The sequence below is a fragment of the Puntigrus tetrazona genome, chromosome 10, assembly GCF_018831695.1.
Source record: "Puntigrus tetrazona isolate hp1 chromosome 10, ASM1883169v1, whole genome shotgun sequence".
NCBI classification, from domain to species: domain Eukaryota; kingdom Metazoa; phylum Chordata; class Actinopteri; order Cypriniformes; family Cyprinidae; genus Puntigrus; species Puntigrus tetrazona.
Genome location: NC_056708.1, coordinates 7,504,652 through 7,523,883, shown reverse-complemented (window position 1 = coordinate 7,523,883; position 19,232 = coordinate 7,504,652). Strand labels below are relative to the sequence as shown.

General features: G+C 37.5%; 3 protein-coding genes across 4 annotated transcripts; all 3 read left to right on the top strand.

The window, feature by feature from the left end:
- Positions 1-749: 749 nt before the first annotated feature.
- On the top strand, positions 750-4,285 carry LOC122352925 (cornifelin homolog). 2 transcript variants are annotated; one of them, XM_043250681.1, is made up of 4 exons: positions 750-895; positions 3,364-3,472; positions 3,553-3,740; positions 3,820-4,285. In XM_043250681.1, the coding sequence occupies exons 2-4, from the start codon at positions 3,379-3,381 to the stop codon at positions 4,066-4,068; spliced, it is 531 nt and encodes a 176-aa protein (XP_043106616.1). In that variant the 5' UTR covers positions 750-895; positions 3,364-3,378; the 3' UTR covers positions 4,069-4,285. The 2 variants fall into 2 exon arrangements, with proteins under 2 accessions (XP_043106616.1, XP_043106617.1); XM_043250682.1 differs by lacking the exon at positions 750-895 and adding an exon at positions 1,398-3,234.
- Positions 4,286-4,762: 477 nt separating this feature from the next.
- On the top strand, positions 4,763-9,233 carry ponzr10 (plac8 onzin related protein 10). The gene is made up of 4 exons (XM_043250683.1): positions 4,763-5,338; positions 7,452-7,548; positions 7,639-7,826; positions 7,907-9,233. Exons 2-4 carry the CDS (start codon positions 7,467-7,469, stop codon positions 8,141-8,143), a joined length of 507 nt encoding a protein of 168 aa, XP_043106618.1. The 5' UTR covers positions 4,763-5,338; positions 7,452-7,466; the 3' UTR covers positions 8,144-9,233.
- A 589-nt stretch (positions 9,234-9,822) lies between these two features.
- ugt5g2 (UDP glucuronosyltransferase 5 family, polypeptide G2) lies at positions 9,823-12,160 on the top strand. Its single transcript, XM_043250680.1, has 2 exons — positions 9,823-9,952; positions 10,467-12,160. Exons 1-2 carry the CDS (start codon positions 9,830-9,832, stop codon positions 12,036-12,038), a joined length of 1,695 nt encoding a protein of 564 aa, XP_043106615.1. The 5' UTR covers positions 9,823-9,829; the 3' UTR covers positions 12,039-12,160.
- Positions 12,161-19,232: the final 7,072 nt, after the last annotated feature.

Sequence of the window (19,232 nt, the reverse complement as noted above, 5' to 3'; positions counted from 1 at the left end):
TGGACACCGTGTTCATTCATTCAGTCTCTGACTGAGTCTGGTTTATTCCAAGGCTTTCTTTTCTCCATTTCTGTCACCTGTTGAAGTTTAGTTTCACTTTCAGACATTATTAATATAAATATATTCAATGTTCTCAGATAACAGCAAAAATGAAGTTGCTTTATAGCTCATTTGAATTTGATTATAATGGATCAAAATGAAAAGCTGTTGAAAGTCGTCTATGGCCTGAGGGTGAGTGAAATTTTGGATGAGTTTTAAGATTTCTGTCTTTGTTAGCAACATTTAACAGAGAAAACAATATTTTATCTGTTGTTTATTATGCTCTGCAGTAGCACTTTCCAACTGTTTTCCAGTTCTGTTGTAATGGCTTTGGTACACTGTAGTACTCAACTTTAGTAATATCTACATGTTATGCTCATCGTGTTGATATTACAGTAAAAGGTTTTTCATGTTATCTATATGTAAATCTATATGTCAGCTGACAAGCTCGAGTTTACGTCCAACGTTTTTTAAATGTTAATTAATAATGATTTATTGATCTTGGATTGTTTTACTGTTACACACGGGGCCCTGTCATTTCATATTATTTTTCACTGAAGTAAACAAAAGTGAGCGTAGAACAGTGTCCTAAACAGATCATTTCCTCTCTTGTAAGAATGCTAAGAGCGAGGGTGTGTGAATGGATGTGATTTCATCACATCCATTCACATTAAATCAGACTACACAACCTCTTTTCCCCTTTACTCACTTAACTAAAGGTGTTTTCAAGTTTGGCTGCATATTTTCAGCGGTTCAGTAAACATGTTTTTTTTTTTTTGGTAATCAAGTCTTGTACACATAAATACGTCTGCTTTTAGTTTCTTTTGACAGAAAAAGGAGCAGTTGCACAAGAAGAGTAAGTAAGCCGTTTCTTTTTGTTTCTCTCTTTTTTCACCAGTTAAACCAAATTTAGCTACATTCTGTCTTTTTAAAAACTGAAAGTTTGAAAAAACAGGGTGAGATTTTTTTTGTGTGTGTGTGTGCATGTGATTTTTTCTTTTTTATTTTATAACCAGTTAAACCAGGTTGTTTGTCTGCTGCTTGGACACTATTCGTGTACACTAGTAATTAGTCAATTTCCTTTTTGCAAATTACTTTGTAAACCTGCAAACAAAATGATGTCACGCTATTGATATGATTGTATGCACCCTGGACATGAATTATGGATGAATAAAATGTTATAATGTTATAAAAACAAGATATTGGTCACAACAGACTGTAAGTGTAATGAAGATGAAATAAATTGTTTTATTTTAAGAAGGAGACACAGGTTACATAAAATATGAATAAAAAAAAAAAAAAAAAAAATATATATATATATTTTTTGTGAGATTACAATTAAAATTTATTTGTAATTCTGTAGCATTTTGCAAAATTCTTTGAAACTTTCAATTTAGTTAAAGTTATTAATTTGGAAAATTAATATGGAAATTTGAGCATAGGTAATTAGATTACAGTTACTTTGTGGTTATTATCATTGTTGTACATTCATATACATTTGTTGTCCTCACAAGCCTACATTAAAAACAAAAAAAATGCAGTGTAACTGGTTTATAGGCGCCATTGCAACTGCATCACAGTTAAGGTATTATATATTTATTATTATTATTTTGGAAATATGAAAAATTAAAGTGCTGATAAAATAATTGGGTGAGCAACAGGAAACCCTTTTGAACACATTGCTAATGTTGCTCAAGAATTCTGTGGTCAATTGCAACTTAGCCACCATGTTAAGGCCCAATTCTTGCCAAGTTGCCAAGAAGTAATCAGTCTTACTTTTTACATATAAGACAAATATGCATTAACATGAACTAGCCTTTTAAGACTGGTCTAAACATTATAAAATGCTAGGTTACATACAACAAAGCACTGGGTAAAATATGGACAAACCCAGCAACTGGGTTATTTTGTCCAAGCGGTGGGGTTAAATGTTTAACTGTTAAATGTTTAAATGTTTAACCCAACCTTCTGGGCAGTAACCAAAATGCTGGGTCAAAACAACCCAATAACTGGGTTTGTCCATAGCTTATTTGATCTAAAGCTTGGTTTGTGTATTTAACCCTGCATTTTTAGAGTTTACATTAAACATGATCAATCAACAGTATTTCCAGTTGTCTGACACTGAACTTGCCAAACAAGGTCTTTAGAAAAACATTCATTCTAAAGTGTTGCAATACGTGACTGTCTGCAATGCATGCATGCTTTTGAATTTGCATGAAATGAATATGTATGATATATCACCGGGATCAGTGAAACCCTAAAGAGGTCATGTGATGCGATTTCAAGTTTTCCTTTCTCTTTGGAGTGATAAAAGCTGTTAGTGCATAGGTAAGATCCCTAAAATTGCGAAGACTAAAGTGTCAAAAGCAAAGAGGTATTCTTTATAAAAGTTATGATTTGACCACACCCCCCTAAAAAGGCTCATTTAAACACGCTCTCTACTTGTATATATCACAGAAAGAGTTTTTTTGTATAACCCAAGTTCCAATGTTTATGCAAAGAAAGGAGGAGAAACTATTATTCTTGCTGTAGTTGTTGCTGCCAGCGCCATGTTCTGGAGACGCTGTGTTCCATTGGGAAAGTGAAACAACTTTTTCTCTGCATTAAAAAGAGAACACAACTAGAAATCAGTGGTTACGTGGTATTTACAACACTGTTCCAGAACAGTTCAACCCAAATTTTAGAGTGCGTTCAGTGCATTTACTGATTCTTGAACCTGCAGAGAAGCCTATGTCGGCTGTGCATAGACGCAATTACAACTCTGCAAGGACAGTCTGGTGCTTCTGACTCACAACCTTTAAGTAAGTTATGCTTTTCAATTAAAAGAACCTGCCAGTTTTGAGCAGTGAAGGATAGTGCTTGTTGTTTGTCTTTTCTCCAATCACAAAAGAAGACATGATGTGTAAAAAGACAGCACTAAGTCATTATAATCAGTAATTTACATCCCCCACTGGATGCAACAAATGCCTCATTTGTAATGGCTTATAATGTTTTTGTGTCATAGCACCAGGACATGGCATCACTTTATAGTAAGGGGCGGAACATTTCCGTCACATGCTTGCGGTATTCGTCCAATCACAATTCAGCGGACAGCTGACCAATCCGAGCACACCTCACTTTTTTAGAACGATGATCTTTGCTGATTTGTAACCTGTTTCAGCAAGGCGGGGCTTAGAAGAGAAACAATAATGTACAGTATGTGGAAAATACTGTGTTTTTTGAAACGTAAACCTCATAAACATTGCATTACACCAAATATACAAATAATGTTATTTTTAACAACATCACATGGCCCTTTTAATTTCTGTCATCTTTTCGTATCAGTAAGATCAAATCATTATGGCGACTGTAGTTGTGCAGCAGCCTCTCGGCAAATACGGGATGGAATCTTGGAATTCTGCAATATGTGACTGTGGGGAGGACTTGAGTTCTTGTAAGTATATTTAAAGGCCCTTACCTTTTTTACTCGATTACATGCAAATGATATCACACTTTGTGCATTTCGGTTCTCAGGCTGCTATGCATACTGGTGCCTTCCTTGCTTTATGTGCTCCACCACTGGGGAGTTCGGAGAGAGCACCTGTCTGCCTCTGGTGGACATATTGGGCCCAGCCGTCATGGCTGCGTTTGGAGTCGCGATTTGCATTCCACCTGTGGGCCTGGCAATGAGGGTGGCAGTTCGCTACAAATATCAAATTGGGGTGAGTTTTTTTTCTGTCCCTCTACCGAAAAAAGAAAGAGGGCTTCAAAACAATCATTTGTTTGTGTGTCTTGCAACAGGGCAGTATCTGCGAGGACATCATGGTGTCTTGCTGTTGCATCTGCTGTTCTTGGTGTCAGATGAATAGAGAAATCAAAGCCCGCAAAAAATCCATCAGAATAGTGCAAACTAATCCTGTGATGCAACCCCTGCCGATGGCAGTTAACCCACAAGTTGTGGCTATGCAGCAGCCGATGGTGATCAGTGCCGCACCGGGAGAGGTTGGTCCTGCAGTCCAGATGACAACAATCAATACAGTTGCTATGTAGACCTTTATTGCAGGTTTGCGACATGTATCTTCCTTAAAAAATATTATAAGAGATTCATAGACTAATAGGTAAACCAGTTTAATCAATAGCGGCGCAGGTGATTTGGAAAATGGGTTTATATTTTCTACGTTATATTGTGTATATTCTTTACATCAGTTTTTTTTTGGTTTATGTAATCAGACTCACTTTTTTTAAATAAATTGTAAATTGTTTTAAATGTCTTGTTCTCTTCAACACTCGTGATTCTAGATGAAGCATTTTAAAGCGATTTTGAATATTAATATCTTTGAGTCTTAAATAGCAGAGGTGAGGGCAACCAATGAACCGTTTGCAGAAAAGTATAGATCAACTGATTTATATGCAGCTCGCATATTTAAAGTATGCAGTGTTCTTCAAAATGGAAATATGATGAAAGAATTTAATTGTAACTAGTACTGTCAAACGATTAATCGTGAATAATAGCGATTAGTCGTATCCAAAATAAGTTTTTGTTTTTTCATAATATACTGTATGTGTGTGTTTATTGTTGTGTATATATTATATTATACATATATATATATATATATATATATATATATATATATTTAGAAAATATTTAATTTACAAATATAACACATTTTTCTTAAATATATACATGCATGTGTATGTATATATATACACATAGTAAATAAACTCAGCACACAGACACAAATAATACGTAAACAATATCTTTTATTTTGGAGGCGATTAATCGCAATTAATTATTTGACAGCACTAAATGTAACTGAAGTTTTTGTATGTATATGGACAAACTACTTTACAGTTTAAATGTGTTTGTGCTTGCAATTCAACATTTAATAACTTCATAGCACAGTTAATTTTGAATATCATGGCAGACAGGAAGACTTAGTCTTGAGAACTGTTGTATAATTCAATTATTTTGCCAAATAATAATTATGTTCACGACGGAGGCTAATCAGTCTTTGTTCAGAGCTGACATACATTACATCATTAACTGTTAATTAAAAATAATGTTTTATTAGATTGTTCTTAGATTGCATCATTTAATTTCATTTGAAGTATATTATGGTAAATTTGGAACAACGCAATTATTAGTGTGATAGAATTTAAAGAATCCAATCATGTTGAATGTCTGTTGAACTTTTTCTTCTGGTTCAGCTGCTTTTTTTGTGGCTGACATACCTTGCTTTTTTTTTTTTTTTTTTTAATGCGCATGTGTATAAATACACCCACTTTTACTTTCCTACGAAGGAAACAGGAGAGTGAAAGAGTAAGCAAGCCATTTATTCACTTCTCTCATTTTTTTTAGCAGTTAAAACAAATGTCTATTTATACTCTGCCTTTTTTATGTAATGTGTGGAGATTCAAAACTTTGAATGCTGGATTTTTTAAAATGCTTATTCTGCCTGGATGCTAAATGCTGTATTTATTCCGTTTGTGTGCATTGGTAATCATATATTAATCACATCAGACAGTAAATCATCTGTCTGTATGATGGATATGAAATATATTGTCTTTACATTGTATACACAGCTGCAGGCTGCAAAAATATGGAATACTTATGAATGAATAATTTTTTAATTGTTTCAATGCTAAATTCTTTTATTTGGGAGCTACTGATTAAGTACATTTTAAAATAAATGAAACTGTAATGTTTTTTTTTTTATGGTCAGTTTTGTTGTTTTCATGATCTTTCTTCTACAGTCATGTACATTCAATGTTCTCATCTGTCAAGAAATAACAAAACAAAACAAAACAAAACCCCAGAGGAACCGGTTTAGGCATTGTTGGCAGCAAAAACAGAGTAAAGATATATTATTGGTTTCGAACTAAAAGTAAAATAATTTGGTCAGCTAAACAAAGATTTTTGGATGGAATTCGACAATTATTACAGTAGGCAAGATACAGCAGATGTGGTTTTTTTTCAGAGGATGAATTAATGCGCACAAACATATATAAACATATTTAAATAAATAAAGACAAAAAACAGTAAACACATTATTAAAGTATGCTATGTACAGACAAGCAGATGAGCCCAGAACGAGAAGGCAATGTGTTTCTATAAGAGGAAAACGCTTAATGTTGCTTACAGTGTTCAATTATTAATAAAGCATTTAATGTACAGAGAAGCAGATGAGAATAAGAGTCTAGAATAAGAACACAACACTCTTAATTACACCTTAAGTGTTTAATGTGGCTTAAAGGGTTGGGTCATCGAAAAATGAAAATTAGCCTGCGTTTATTTCAGTCGAGGCATCCTAGGTGTATGTGACTTTCTTTTTTCAGACAAATCCAATCCAGTTTTCCTGGCTATTCCAAGCTCGATCGTTGCGGTCAGCAGCTGTTTCTGTTAAACAGCACACTAGACGTCAAATAAAGCGCACGCATCTGTAATAAAACCTGCCGGGGGGTGAATAAAGGCATCGTGTATCCATGCGAATCCATGCATTTTAGTAAGAAAAATATCCATATTCAAATGTAATTTCTCACACTTCCCGGTATCTGTCAAACGCATGCACAGACAGAACTAAACAAAACGAAAATATATTAGACGACTTGTGGACAATTGACCGGAAACACCTACTGACTGCAACGATAGAGCTTCAAATAGCCAGTTCAGTTTTTTTAATATAGCTCATGTAATAAGTCATGTGCACCTAGGATGCCTCGAGGTTGAGCAAAACACAGGTTATTTTTCATTTGAGTGAACTAACTCTTTGATGCATTAGGACAGTGATTTAAAAAAAACAAACTCAAGCATTATTAATAAATCATACTATGTGCAAACAAATCAATTTAATGGTTTTAATGGAAATTGAGCCTATAATTTACAATTATTACGTTACTATTACATACACACAGATTACAATACTGAGCCAGTGGCAGAGTAGTAGATTCATACACTTATTGCTAAGCAAATATTACTATTTTAAGAGTGCAAGAATCTTCATGTGAAGCATTGTTATTTGCACTAATAGTTTAAACAGAATCTACGTATGTGGAAACAGATGCTGCCCACAAACTTGCCAAACAGGGTCATTCTGAACAAACAGCTTCATTCTCAAGAATACGGTTAAAGGTGACATGAATGCATGCCAACAGAAACAAAATATTTTCCAATAGTTCCTAGCGTACATGCCTTATGAGAAAAGAGGCTTAAATGAAAACATCAACAAACGATTTAAAATTTTTTGGCCAAATCTAAATGAAAAAGGCCGTACAAAATAACCAAATTCTTTACATTCAACTTCCCTAGAAAAAAAATCTAATCACTAATTTTTTTTAATTCAGTTTATGGTGTAATGTTTACGGTTTTTACTGTAAAATAAGATATGATTATATAAATTAAAAACGTTCCTTTTTCTGTCATCCTTTTATATTAGTAAAGTCAAATCACGATGTCGACCGTAGTTGTGCAGACGCCTGTGAAGAGTGGCTGGAATTCAGGAATATGTGACTGTTGCCAGGACATGAATTCTTGTAAGTACGCTTCAAATATTCCAGTACCATTTTTACAGTTCATTAAAAATGATGCAAATACCACATTATGTGTATTTATTTGGTTCTCAGGCTGCTATGGATTCTGGTGCTGTCCTTGCTTTATGTGCTCCACAACTGGGGAGTTCGGAGAGAGCACCTGTCTGCCTCTGGTGGACATATTCGGCCCAGCCGTCATGGCAGCTTTTGGGGTCCCAGTATGTGTGCCACCCGTGTCTCTGGGAATGAGGGTGGCGGTTCGCCACAAATACGATATTGGGGTGAGTTTTTCCTTTCCCTCTATCCGCGAAACATCGAAAAGGGCTTTAAAGCAATCAACTGTTTGTGTGTGTTGCAACAGGGAAGTATCTGCGAGGACATCATGGTGTCTTGCTGTTGCATCTGGTGTTCTTGGTGTCAGATGAGCAGAGAAATCAAAGCACGCAACCAAACGGTCACTGTACTGACAACGCATCCCGGGATTCAACCAATTCCGATGACAACCACCACTCAAGTTATCTCTACACAGCAACCGATAGCATTTGCTCCTGCGGCCCAGATGGCACCAGTTCAGACCGTCGCTACAGTTAATCTATAGACAGAATAACGATGCCATACATAATATATAAACACGATACGTATTATATAGTAGTATATATATCTAACATGCTTAAATTATCATTTGTGAATGGCTTGGATGCATTTGGAAAATGCCTGCGTATTTAAATTGTTCGGTCTCTGAGGTTTTGATTCAGTATTTTAAAGGGATCTCGTCTTTGAATAACCAGTAGATGAATAAAACTGAACGAAAAGATGCGATGTGTTTCAAAAATGGAAACAGAATGGGATTTTTCTTGAAAAGTTGTATAGAGGTGTAACATTTTCACTCAAGTGAAAGTGAAGATAAAATAAAAGTACAAATATCTGGCCGAAAGCACACTCGAGTAAAAGTTTAAATTTGCACTCAAATGTTAAAAAAGTACTTTTTTCCTGACAGACATACAAATGGAGAAAACAAAACAAAATATAATGGCCCAGGTCAAACACATATATAGAGCAGCGATAACAAGTGAAATAACAAGTAATAACTTTCATTTTTCAGATGAACACAAACTGAGATCTAAACCATCTCTCTTCGTAAAACATAATAATTCATTCATTCATGTAACGTAAGTGTGGGGCATCCAAAAGTGACACTTAAAAAACTACACAAAGTGAATATGACAGTAAATTACACAACCCCTGAAAATGAATCAGTGTCTTCTTAAGTGAAACTAACACTTTTAAGCACTTTTTGGAGGTTTATTAAAATTTAATTAAAAAAAGAAAGAATTTTACAGAAAAATATTAATTATATTTAAATATTCACCAATGATTTTACTTGCATTTAATATTGTGCAGTCAATATATTACACAGCTAATGGCTCTATCAAAACAGAAAGAATAATGAAGAATCTTTTTTGGGGAAAACACCACTTTGCTACCTCAGCATGCTTCCTCAGATTTGACGGTGAACTGTTTGGACCCAGACTTTTCTCTGATGAAATTCATAACTGAAAAATGCGTAAAAACAATGATCATTGGCTTTCACATCGAGCACGCACATTTGAACTTGCATTTATAATATTTAATGTGCAGAAGATAAAATAAAAATGTAACGTGCTTTTTAAGTTGAAATAAAACTGTAAGGAGTAAAAAGTCGTTTTTTCTCAGAAATGCAATCAAGCAAAGATTACAAAAAAGTCAAATTGTAATTAAATAAAGTAAAATTCCCCAAAATAATACTTTTTAACTCAATTTTACTTGATTACTGTACTTGTAGTACGGCTGACTTTAACATTTATAAGCATTTTTGTTTGCAGTTCAGCATTTGTTAAGCAGTTCAGCACAGCACTGTTCAGTTTGAATATCATGCTGGACAGACATAATTAGGGGCTGAGAAATGTTTCACAAGAAAACAAAAGAGGAATTATGGTAAATAGGGACGCTAATCTCTCCTCCTTCAGAGACTGTGTGAAGGCTTTTGCTTTCACGGAGCAACATTTTTTGTGGGACTGAAACTAGGGGACTCAGGTATGTGACCTTACAAACTATTTATACATTTATATTTAACTATTCAACTATTTGACATTAAACTTTCATTTATACTACATGTACTTAAAGGAAATATGCATTATATGCTTTGCATTTTAGTCCATTTGAAATGTGTATTGTATTAGAAAGGCATTTAGAGCATTTCATGCTGATTATTTTTTGTTGTGTTGAAAGAGAGAAAAAAAGAGGAATGTGTGGATACATTTCCCTCATTTTCCTTTCCACGTCCCTCCTTCTGTCTTTACCCTGTGGTTATAATGGCGATAAGATCCTGGTTTTTCCCGTCGATGGCAGTCACTGGGTGAACATGGAGGTATTGATTTGAATACACATGGAAAGTCGTTTTTTTTTTTTTATTGCACTGTTTCAGCAAAGTTCACTATTGCTGGCCTGTAAGCCCATTTTTTAACTCATGGTAGAAACAAAAAATAATAATTTAAAGGAATGGTTAGCCAAAAAAGGAAGTTTGTTGAAATTTTACTCATCCTTGATTAGGTAAATGTTCAATTTTGAACTACTCACCCAAAATTAAAATTCTGTCAGTAATTAATCACCCTCATATTCCTAACCTGCGTTAATCTTCGGAAACATCTTTGGAACGACATGAAGGTGACTAATCATTGAGAAAATGTTCATTTTGGAGTGAACTAACCCTTTAAGATAAATAAAGTTGAATTTGTAAGATAAAAAGTTACAATACTAAACACAACTGTGAGATTTTAAATCTCTTGCTTAAAAACTTTAAAAACTTGCTGCCATATACCACATTGTAATCCAACTTGCTCAGTATGAATAAAACCTAAGTGCATTGTATTACTGTTCCCTAGGTGCTGGTGAAGAAGCTGCACTCTCATGGACACGAGCTGAGTGTGATTCGCCTGACGGAGAGCTGGTTCATCCAAGAAAACTCACCTTACTACACCTCCATTACGCTGGAGCTTAAAAAGAAATACATAGGCCTGGACCTGTTCGAAACCGCAGTACAAAGGATTCTCGAGGACCGCAGAAAGGGTCCAGTGATGGGTGTGCTGGCCCAAATGTCAGAATTTATCGGCATTATAAAAGTGGCTCACGCTGCAAACTGCGCCATGCTCACCACCATGCTGGAGAACACAGATCTGATGACACAAATGAAGAAGGCTAACTATGACTTGATGCTCACTGACCCTGCCATGCCAGGAGGAGTCATCCTGGCACATTATCTCCAACTTCCGATGGTCTATAACGTCCGTTGGATGAGTTTCGGAGAAGGCCACTTCTCCATCGCACCTTCTCCCATATCCTACGTGCCCGTTCCTGGCTCAGGTCTGACAGACAGAATGGGTTTGTTAGAAAGAACCCGTAATCTTCTACATTATGGGTTGAACCTCATTCAAGAGCGCTGGCTGGTGATCCCCATGTATTCTAGCCTGTTGCTCAAATACTTCCCCCCCGGTGCTGACCTCCTAGTCATGCAACAATCGGCAGACTTGTGGCTTGTCCGTGTAGACTTTGTGTTTGAGTTCCCACGACCCTCCATGCCAAACCTCATCTACATTGGTGGCTTCCAGTGTCGTCCGGCCAGGCCTCTCCCTGCAGAACTAGAGGACTTCATGCAGAGCTCAGGAGACCATGGGGTGGTCGTGATGTCTCTGGGAACTCTGATTGCAGGATTGCCCAGAGAGGTCATGGAGGCCATTGCCACAGCTTTCGCCCGCATGCCACAGAAGGTGATCTGGAGGTTTATTGGCGAGAGACCTTCATCATTGGGCAATAACACCCTACTGCTTCAATGGATGCCTCAGAATGACTTGCTGGGCCACCAGAAGACCCGTGCTTTCGTGGCTCATGGGGGCACCAATGGTCTATACGAAGCCATCTATCACGGGGTGCCAGTGTTAGGACTCCCTTTGCTATTTGACCAATTAGATAACATTGTACGTCTTCAGGCAAGAGAGGCTGCACGGATGCTGGACGCAGCAACTTGCACCACAGAAGAGTTCCTTGAAGCTTTGAGAGATATCTTAGAGAACCCAAAGTATCGTCAGAACATGCAGAAGCTTTCCAGTTTACATCGAGACCAACCTCTGCATCCTCTTGACAAAGCGGTGTACTGGATCGAGTTTGTCCTGCGCAATAAAGGGGCATCCCATCTGCACGCTGAGGCTTACAACATGTCCACGTACTCCTACTACTGCCTAGATGTGGCTGCATCGGTTGTCTTTATACTTCTGCTGACTCTGGGAGTCATCTACAGAATATGGATATGGAGACGGAAAAGAGGGACAAACAAGGCAGTGAGAAACGGCAACAAAAAAGCTGTAAAGGAAGGCAGTAAGAGGATGAAAGAGACCATTAATGCACCGAAGGACAGCAATAATATCCCCGTTCCAAAACTAAGAGTAAGCAAACGAACTTAGTGAAAAGGCAAAGAATGCAGAGAGCTATATACTTCCTTTTTATTACATTTTTCTTTCTTCAATATATCCTATTGTGTGTTATTGTTAACTACAGCTAAAGGTATTAAAATTGCTATTGGTAATTGAAATAAAGCTGAAAATACAAATATTAGGTTAGACGAAATGCTTAGAATGTTGCCTTAGCAACTAACTGAAATAAAGTACTGAAATGACTAAAATTAATTAACGCTATAGAAATATTTTTTTTAAATGCACATATATAAAATGAATGCAGCTTAAAATAAAATAACAACTGAAAAAGCTACTTCAAAATTTTTGTAAATGCTATAGTATATAAAAACTCATAACAAACTGCTTAGGTTTTTTTAGGTGGCTTTTTTTTTTATTTTGATAGGACCGTTGAGAGCAAAAGGGCAGCGAGAGAGATTTCACTTGAATATCCCCATTTTCTTTCTTTTCTTTGTCTAATTCTCACATCCCCGATTTCTTGCATTCTTGCAATTCCCTGCCAACTAAACTGTACGTTGGCGATTAGGTGCTGATCTCTTCCTGGAATCCCTAAGTAATCCCCTTTCTTGCGCACGACGCATTTAAGGGCACTTGACCGATGACGAACAGCTGCTGGTCAATGCTCGTAACTCTTTGCAAAATGTGAATGGTTTCAGCCAGGTTGTATAATCTATATCCTGCTCGGGATGTGACACGCGGTTCCAAAGTGATGTGTTGAAAGCTTACAGAACATCTCATCCTTTGCATCTCCGGCAGTGAAACGATTTGATCGCAACTATACTTAAACGCGGTTAACTATCAACGTAATGCTGAAAAACGCTCAAAATGAAGCTCTTATCAAGAGTCCGACACGGCAGGTTTCATTTTAACGCGCATTTATGCTTCGCGCCGGTTCACCAGCAGATGGCGCGATGGATATATTCAAATATCTCTTGCAAAAATAAATAAATTCTGGCGATCCAAAATCGGATTACGGCCTATGTATTCTTTCGCATCGGCCTGATGCTTTTTACGGCTCGTGCATCAAAATGCCACAGTTTCATTAAAGCAAAGGTGATCTAAAAGTGGCATGCTCGCAAACCAGACCGAAATGCTGCGTGCCACAGCACTTTCTCTTCACCAGCCAGAGGAGGACATCCTTTTCTCCAGATATGAGACAGGAGATGGCTGGAAGCGCACGCGGGGACAGAATGATAAAAAGAAGACAGGCAAGGATGAGAGAGCTCTAACTGATTGAGGGGACATTAGCCAGGGCTGTATTCGCTAATGTACGCTTCTAATGACTCGTTATCTCATTATCAATCTTATTCTCGCTCATCTTTTCTTTTCCTCACTCTCTCCCCTTCCTCTATCTCTCTATCTCCTCCCAATCGACCAGCAATGATGGGAATAGCAATTAGGACGCTAGGCTGCCAAATGGCTATTTTAATTAGCCTTTCTTAGCAAGAGAGAGAGAGAGAGAGAGGTGGGACGAGAGATCGAGTGAAAGAGAGAGAGGGAAAGAGACTAATGTTCTTCATAAGTGCTACAGATTAGAAGGTCATTAGGCTTTTGCTTGAATTAATGATTAGGAATTCCTGCAGGTCATAGAAACTTATTACACGAGCCTACTTAACATTAATAGAACCGTCCTATTTGTGTTAAACACAAAGAAATTAAAACTAAAAACCAATTACAAAGAGATGACACCGTCTTCCGCCCTCCCCCTGGTCACCCATAACAGAGAAGCGGCGTAAAACTCATTGGACAGTAGCCAGAGACTTTACAGTCAGAATGATAACGGTTCGGTCGCTCGTCGGTTTGGTTTTTCTCGGTTTTACTCCGTGGTTTTCCCCCCCTCGGCTTTCAATATCTTCTGCTTTTCCACTACGCGTTCCGTCATCCTCGGTAAACAGCGGTATTACTCCGCCGCTCCCCGCTCGTTGTGGTAATTTTCTTCAAAAGCACAATGCAACATCCTTGCGTGTTATTTGTTCGTTTGCGGCTTGTTTGGGACACGGGCCGGTCTGGCGAAAATCTCTTCAGAGGCGCTTTCCGTCCCAAAAGAGATAGACTACTCATTTCAAGCCTCTCTTAGACTTATCCCCCTGACGCATAAAAACGGTAAACGCGCGCGCGCACGAGGCCTACTTTTTTGTGCGCGTCGCACGAATGCAGAACGAAAACACGATCATATAGCAAAAATAACACCTGTACTGCACACATCATAAAATCGCAAGTGATCACAAATATGTCTTCTGAAGCCATTCCCGAGATTCGCGCGAGGAACAAACCGAAATAAGTCACTGGTAAACTTCCTCTCCAGTGAGCTGTTTGAGGAGTCGGTGAGTTGAATTTGAACCGAATGAATTCGATTCATTAACAGATCATTCAGTCTGTGATCTGAAATGATTCAATAATAAAAAAATCTGAACACTTTTTAGAAAAATGGTTGTAAACACTACCGGTAAAAATCGCGGGATCTCACAATTAGGCCTACTTTAATATTTTCCTTGCTGTGTTTATATTCAAGAGCTAAAAACTATAACAACGCATGGATCATAAATTCAATATTTCTGCCTCTAGCCTGCTTAGTGGAGAAGGATGGAGAAGTATGCTCAACCGAACAGAGCTGTCTTTAAAAATAAAGGTCCTTTATTGGGAACTTTGAAGAACCTTTCACATCCGTGGAACCTTTCCGCAGCACAGGTTGGAAAGCGCGAGTGTTCGCTCGCAATTTTGCAAGTTAAAATTTATAAACATTTATGAAGAATATCAAATGCGTGTTGAGAGTGTGTTGACAGTCTGCGTAGTTGGATGCTGATATATGAGCTGCAAAGAAATCAATAAAGTGGCATTGAATACATTTTTTGACAGTTACAGTTAAAAAAAAAGTTGCGAATAAAAAAAAAAAAAAAAAAAAACACTGTACAAAAGAACCATTTCATCATGCAAGGATTCTTCAGGATAACATGGTTATGAATAGAACTACTAAACAACCTCTGAAATACATATTTTTAGAATAATTGATTTATGTGTGAATAAAAAAAATGGAATTTTAGCAAATAACATGAATTGTAGATGAAAGGTCCAGTATGATTTCAAAAGACTTACATATAGCATGCGAGTATCCTTGCAAATATATATAAAAAAATCATTCCATCCACACTTTTAGGCCTTCACAATTAATTTATGTGCTGTATAAAACCTTGACAATAATCTCGACGTGCAAAACCTCCTATTTTACATCACAAACATCACAACAGTTCCTCTGGCCGTACATTGCGACTGTATTTGTGTGGTGTCCCTCACTTTTCTTTCTTTCTCTCCGTCTCTTTCCTTCTCTTCTTTATCATGACGTGCCCCGAGGTTATGATTGTTATGATTTATATCGGACTGTTTTGAGATCTCTCTCTTCCTCTGCCCTCTGTCTTCATCTCTCTTTAGCTTTCTCATTCCTCCTCTCTCCTTTCTAATCAGTTCTCCTTGCATCCCCCCAGGTCGATTTGGGGAGTAATAATGAAAGAGATTTAACCCTTTAATGTTCAACCGCTTTGACCCCGAACACCTTCCCTCCGTCGCGTTTCACGCAAACACACCCACCCTCACACACACACACACACACACACACACACGCGCGCATGCACACACAAACACATAAGCGCATGCATATTTAACTGCACTGATTGCGATGGAAAATGTTACATTCGCTGCAAAACTGCTATTTTTTCCATCCAAAAGAGTGCTGGAGAAATTGGAAAATTGTTGACTTCACGGATCTCCCGCACATCTCTCCGGACACAGTCTGATTTTCACCTGTTTCTATCCTCGCTGTCTGTTTTTTTGTTTTTTTTTCCCAATCCGTCTACCTGCCCAATCTGTCTGTCAGACTCTCCGTTCTGTGCATTTGAACCCCTGATGACGTCACGCACAAACAGGATATCTTCCCACCTAATTATGCGCTGTTAATTACAAATTTGGACTAATGTGCTTAATTAGACGAACATCATTTGCTCTCAGATACGGGACGTCTTTTTTTTGATTTGGAAAATTATCTCTTTAACAAACAATATGACTTAATTGCAGACATTTGCATAAACAAATGAGCTAATTAATTACAACCAAGCACTTCCTGATGAGTCGGAGGACAATGAGACTCCGAATGTTTTCCTCGGGGATGCTGAAAAAGGGAGGGAGGGAGGAAGGGAGCGAGAGAGAGAGAGAGAGAGAGAGAGAGAGAGTTTAAATGAAAGTTTATGAGCTTGTGAGCATGCTAATATGACTCTCTGAGCATGAGGAATTATGTATGTGTGAGAATTTGCTATAAATGTCCAGATAAATAAGTTTAAGTAGCTTACTTATCGGCTGTGGTGGTTCGGCTCTGGCAATATATCTCCGGATGGTATCGGTGTAACACTTAAAATCCCTTATTCCCTCTCTACATTCATCTCTCTCGTTTTCCCCTCTATCTCTTTTTCTGGAGGGTTTGTAGATAGAAGGGCCTCTCCCCTCCTTTTCTGTGTTGGAATTTAATATGCAACTTTTTATTGGAAAACAATCGTGCGTGCCTGCGTGAATCCTGACCGCAATATATCTGTTAGTGCAACTAATCCGATCAGGCCAGAGAGGGCTATTTATCACTGCAAATCCAGGGCATTTCAGCCCACATTTTATTATTTTAATATATTTCTCAGCTATTAAATCACCAAAATGATGAATTAGAACTGTCTGCCACGCTTTCAGCTGCATGACAGAAAATGATGCACTACCCAATTTGAGTGGTCATTTGGACTTTTTAAAGACAAAAAATGATACAGGAAAAAGTCCAATATTTTTGTGTTGTTACGTCTATGCCGCCCCATCCCTCCGTCTCCCCCCTCTCGCTGGCTGTTTTTAATAAAACACTCTAAGTGAGCTTTATTGCTGTGTTAGAGAGGGCAGGATCACAACTATCTTTAATATACAGCCAATTACCAAACGCACACAAACATACGCTCTCGCACACATACTTACGCGCGCACACAAAGACAGGTACACCGACACACAACTTTGTCTCTTAATCATAGCGGGCAAACATTAACAAATATTCAATCTGTAGACACCCACACTTCAAACGGTTGAAGATGAAAATTTATGGTAGCTTGCCAGTTACCTGGGAGAGGTGAAAATATGAATGGAAACACATATTTTTAACTTTCTTTAGATCCCATACAACAACATTTACCCTTATTCAGCTCTTCATTTACAATTTATCTTTATTTCCTTCCTTCCTTTCCTTTTTTGTTGTTGTTTTTCTCTTCAGTAATGGGTTTATGCAAAATCAAAAAAAAAAAAAGCCATCTTAAAATATCTCAGTGTATTAGTAATCTTAAGATATCATAGTGCATATTTATTTATTTTGCTTTATCATGTAGAATATTTTTATTATAATAATTATAATAATTAATCTTATTATTACCATCAACATTTAGTGATGTTTTATTATTAGTATTATTATTATTTTAAGATCCTTTGATGAATAAAAATGTCAGAAGGTCAGCATTTACATTAAACATAATTATTTGGGGGTGGTTATAGAGAATAATTCGTCAAAGAAACCTGAAAAAATGTACTTGGTAATAAATGTTTTTTGAGCAGCAAATCAAATAATATCACACATTAGAATGATTTCTGAAGGTTTATATGACTGGAAATCACACAACTAAATAGCATTTTGTATAAAAAAATATATTCAAACAGAAAAATAAAAAAAAAAAAAGAAAATGTATCAATAAAATAAAAACTTTTACTGTTTACTGCATGAGCAGGAAAGACTTTAAAAAACAATAAAAGTTTCAAATGACACAAATTAGATTACAAATTTAAGTTGGCTAAATAGGCTTTCGTGAGCGGAAGTCACGTTCGTGAGAAGGTAACCATAGCAACAGTAGGCTGCTCCAGCACCTTTCCTTAAGACTGTAAATCAACAAAAATAATATTGCTTTTCGTTAGGATGGTATATAAACAAAAACTATCTATATTGCTTTTCTTTAGGATGGTATATTAACAAAAACCATCTCTACTGTTTTTTGTTAGGACAGTATATCAACCGAAATAAGTGTGCTATTGCAACTATTTAGCACTTTACATTACAAAAGAGTTTTGTTTACGCACGTTTGTTCAAACACAAACGTAGTTCCTACTGAAATGCATTTGTCCACTGTCATGACGCAAAGATTGCTCCATTTATAATCACTAAAAGCTGTCACTCAACTTAGTTCATCGCAATCTGCAAAAATAAAATAAAATCTCTACACTGCACAACGAATCTCTTATTTACATGGCGTCGACGCTTCATGTAACGATTTGTTATCAAAAACTGAAATTCCACCGATCCAGTGGTTGAACTTTAACTTGAACACCTCTGATTGGCTGTTGGGTTCAAAAAATCAACAGATATGTCTGTGATTGGCTACACTGCTCAACGCTGCAAAACGCACTGAAATAAAAACAGATTGCAAAATCTGCAACAAAACGCCATTACAGCTAGCATCTGAGGGTGCTACCGATTTCATTTAAGAGTGCTTAGCACCCCGTAGAACCAGTCCTGGTTCCATGAAACTTTTCCCCTTTGAAAGTCAGTGAATCTTTCGCAGAGTGAATAACACACTCTGTTTTGACTTCAGGATATGGAGCTTCACCGCCGAGACCCATCACATCAGCACATCGCAGCTTCAAGCACTTAATCTGCCAAGTACACAATAATTACTAATTACCTATTAACTAATTACTCTGCATTCAGCATCTGAAGGCAATCAAAATTACATTAAGCGCGCTGTATCTCCTGTCCACTCCCTGCCCCCGCCCCTCCCCTCGAACGCGGTAGTACCCTGCCGTTCCGGTAGGGGGCGTCGGTGCCGCGGGTGGGTGGTGGGGTGCACACTGCTCTGGGACAGCTGGCTTAAACCTTCAGACCCCATGAGTCCTCACACTAATCAGCTCAGAGCAGCCAGAATCAATTAGCACCAGGAGGGGGGGTGGGCAGACGGGGGGAGACCCACAGAGGACGACTGGCCCCACACCTGGCCCGTCTCTCTCTCTCTCATCTCGTCCATTCAGTCATCCGTCCGTCCGTCCATCCATCCAAGCGGATCCTCTTCTACCAGAATTGTTTTTTGCCGATCTTCCCGACTCTCTCTTTTCCTCTCGCTCTACCTTTTAAAGATG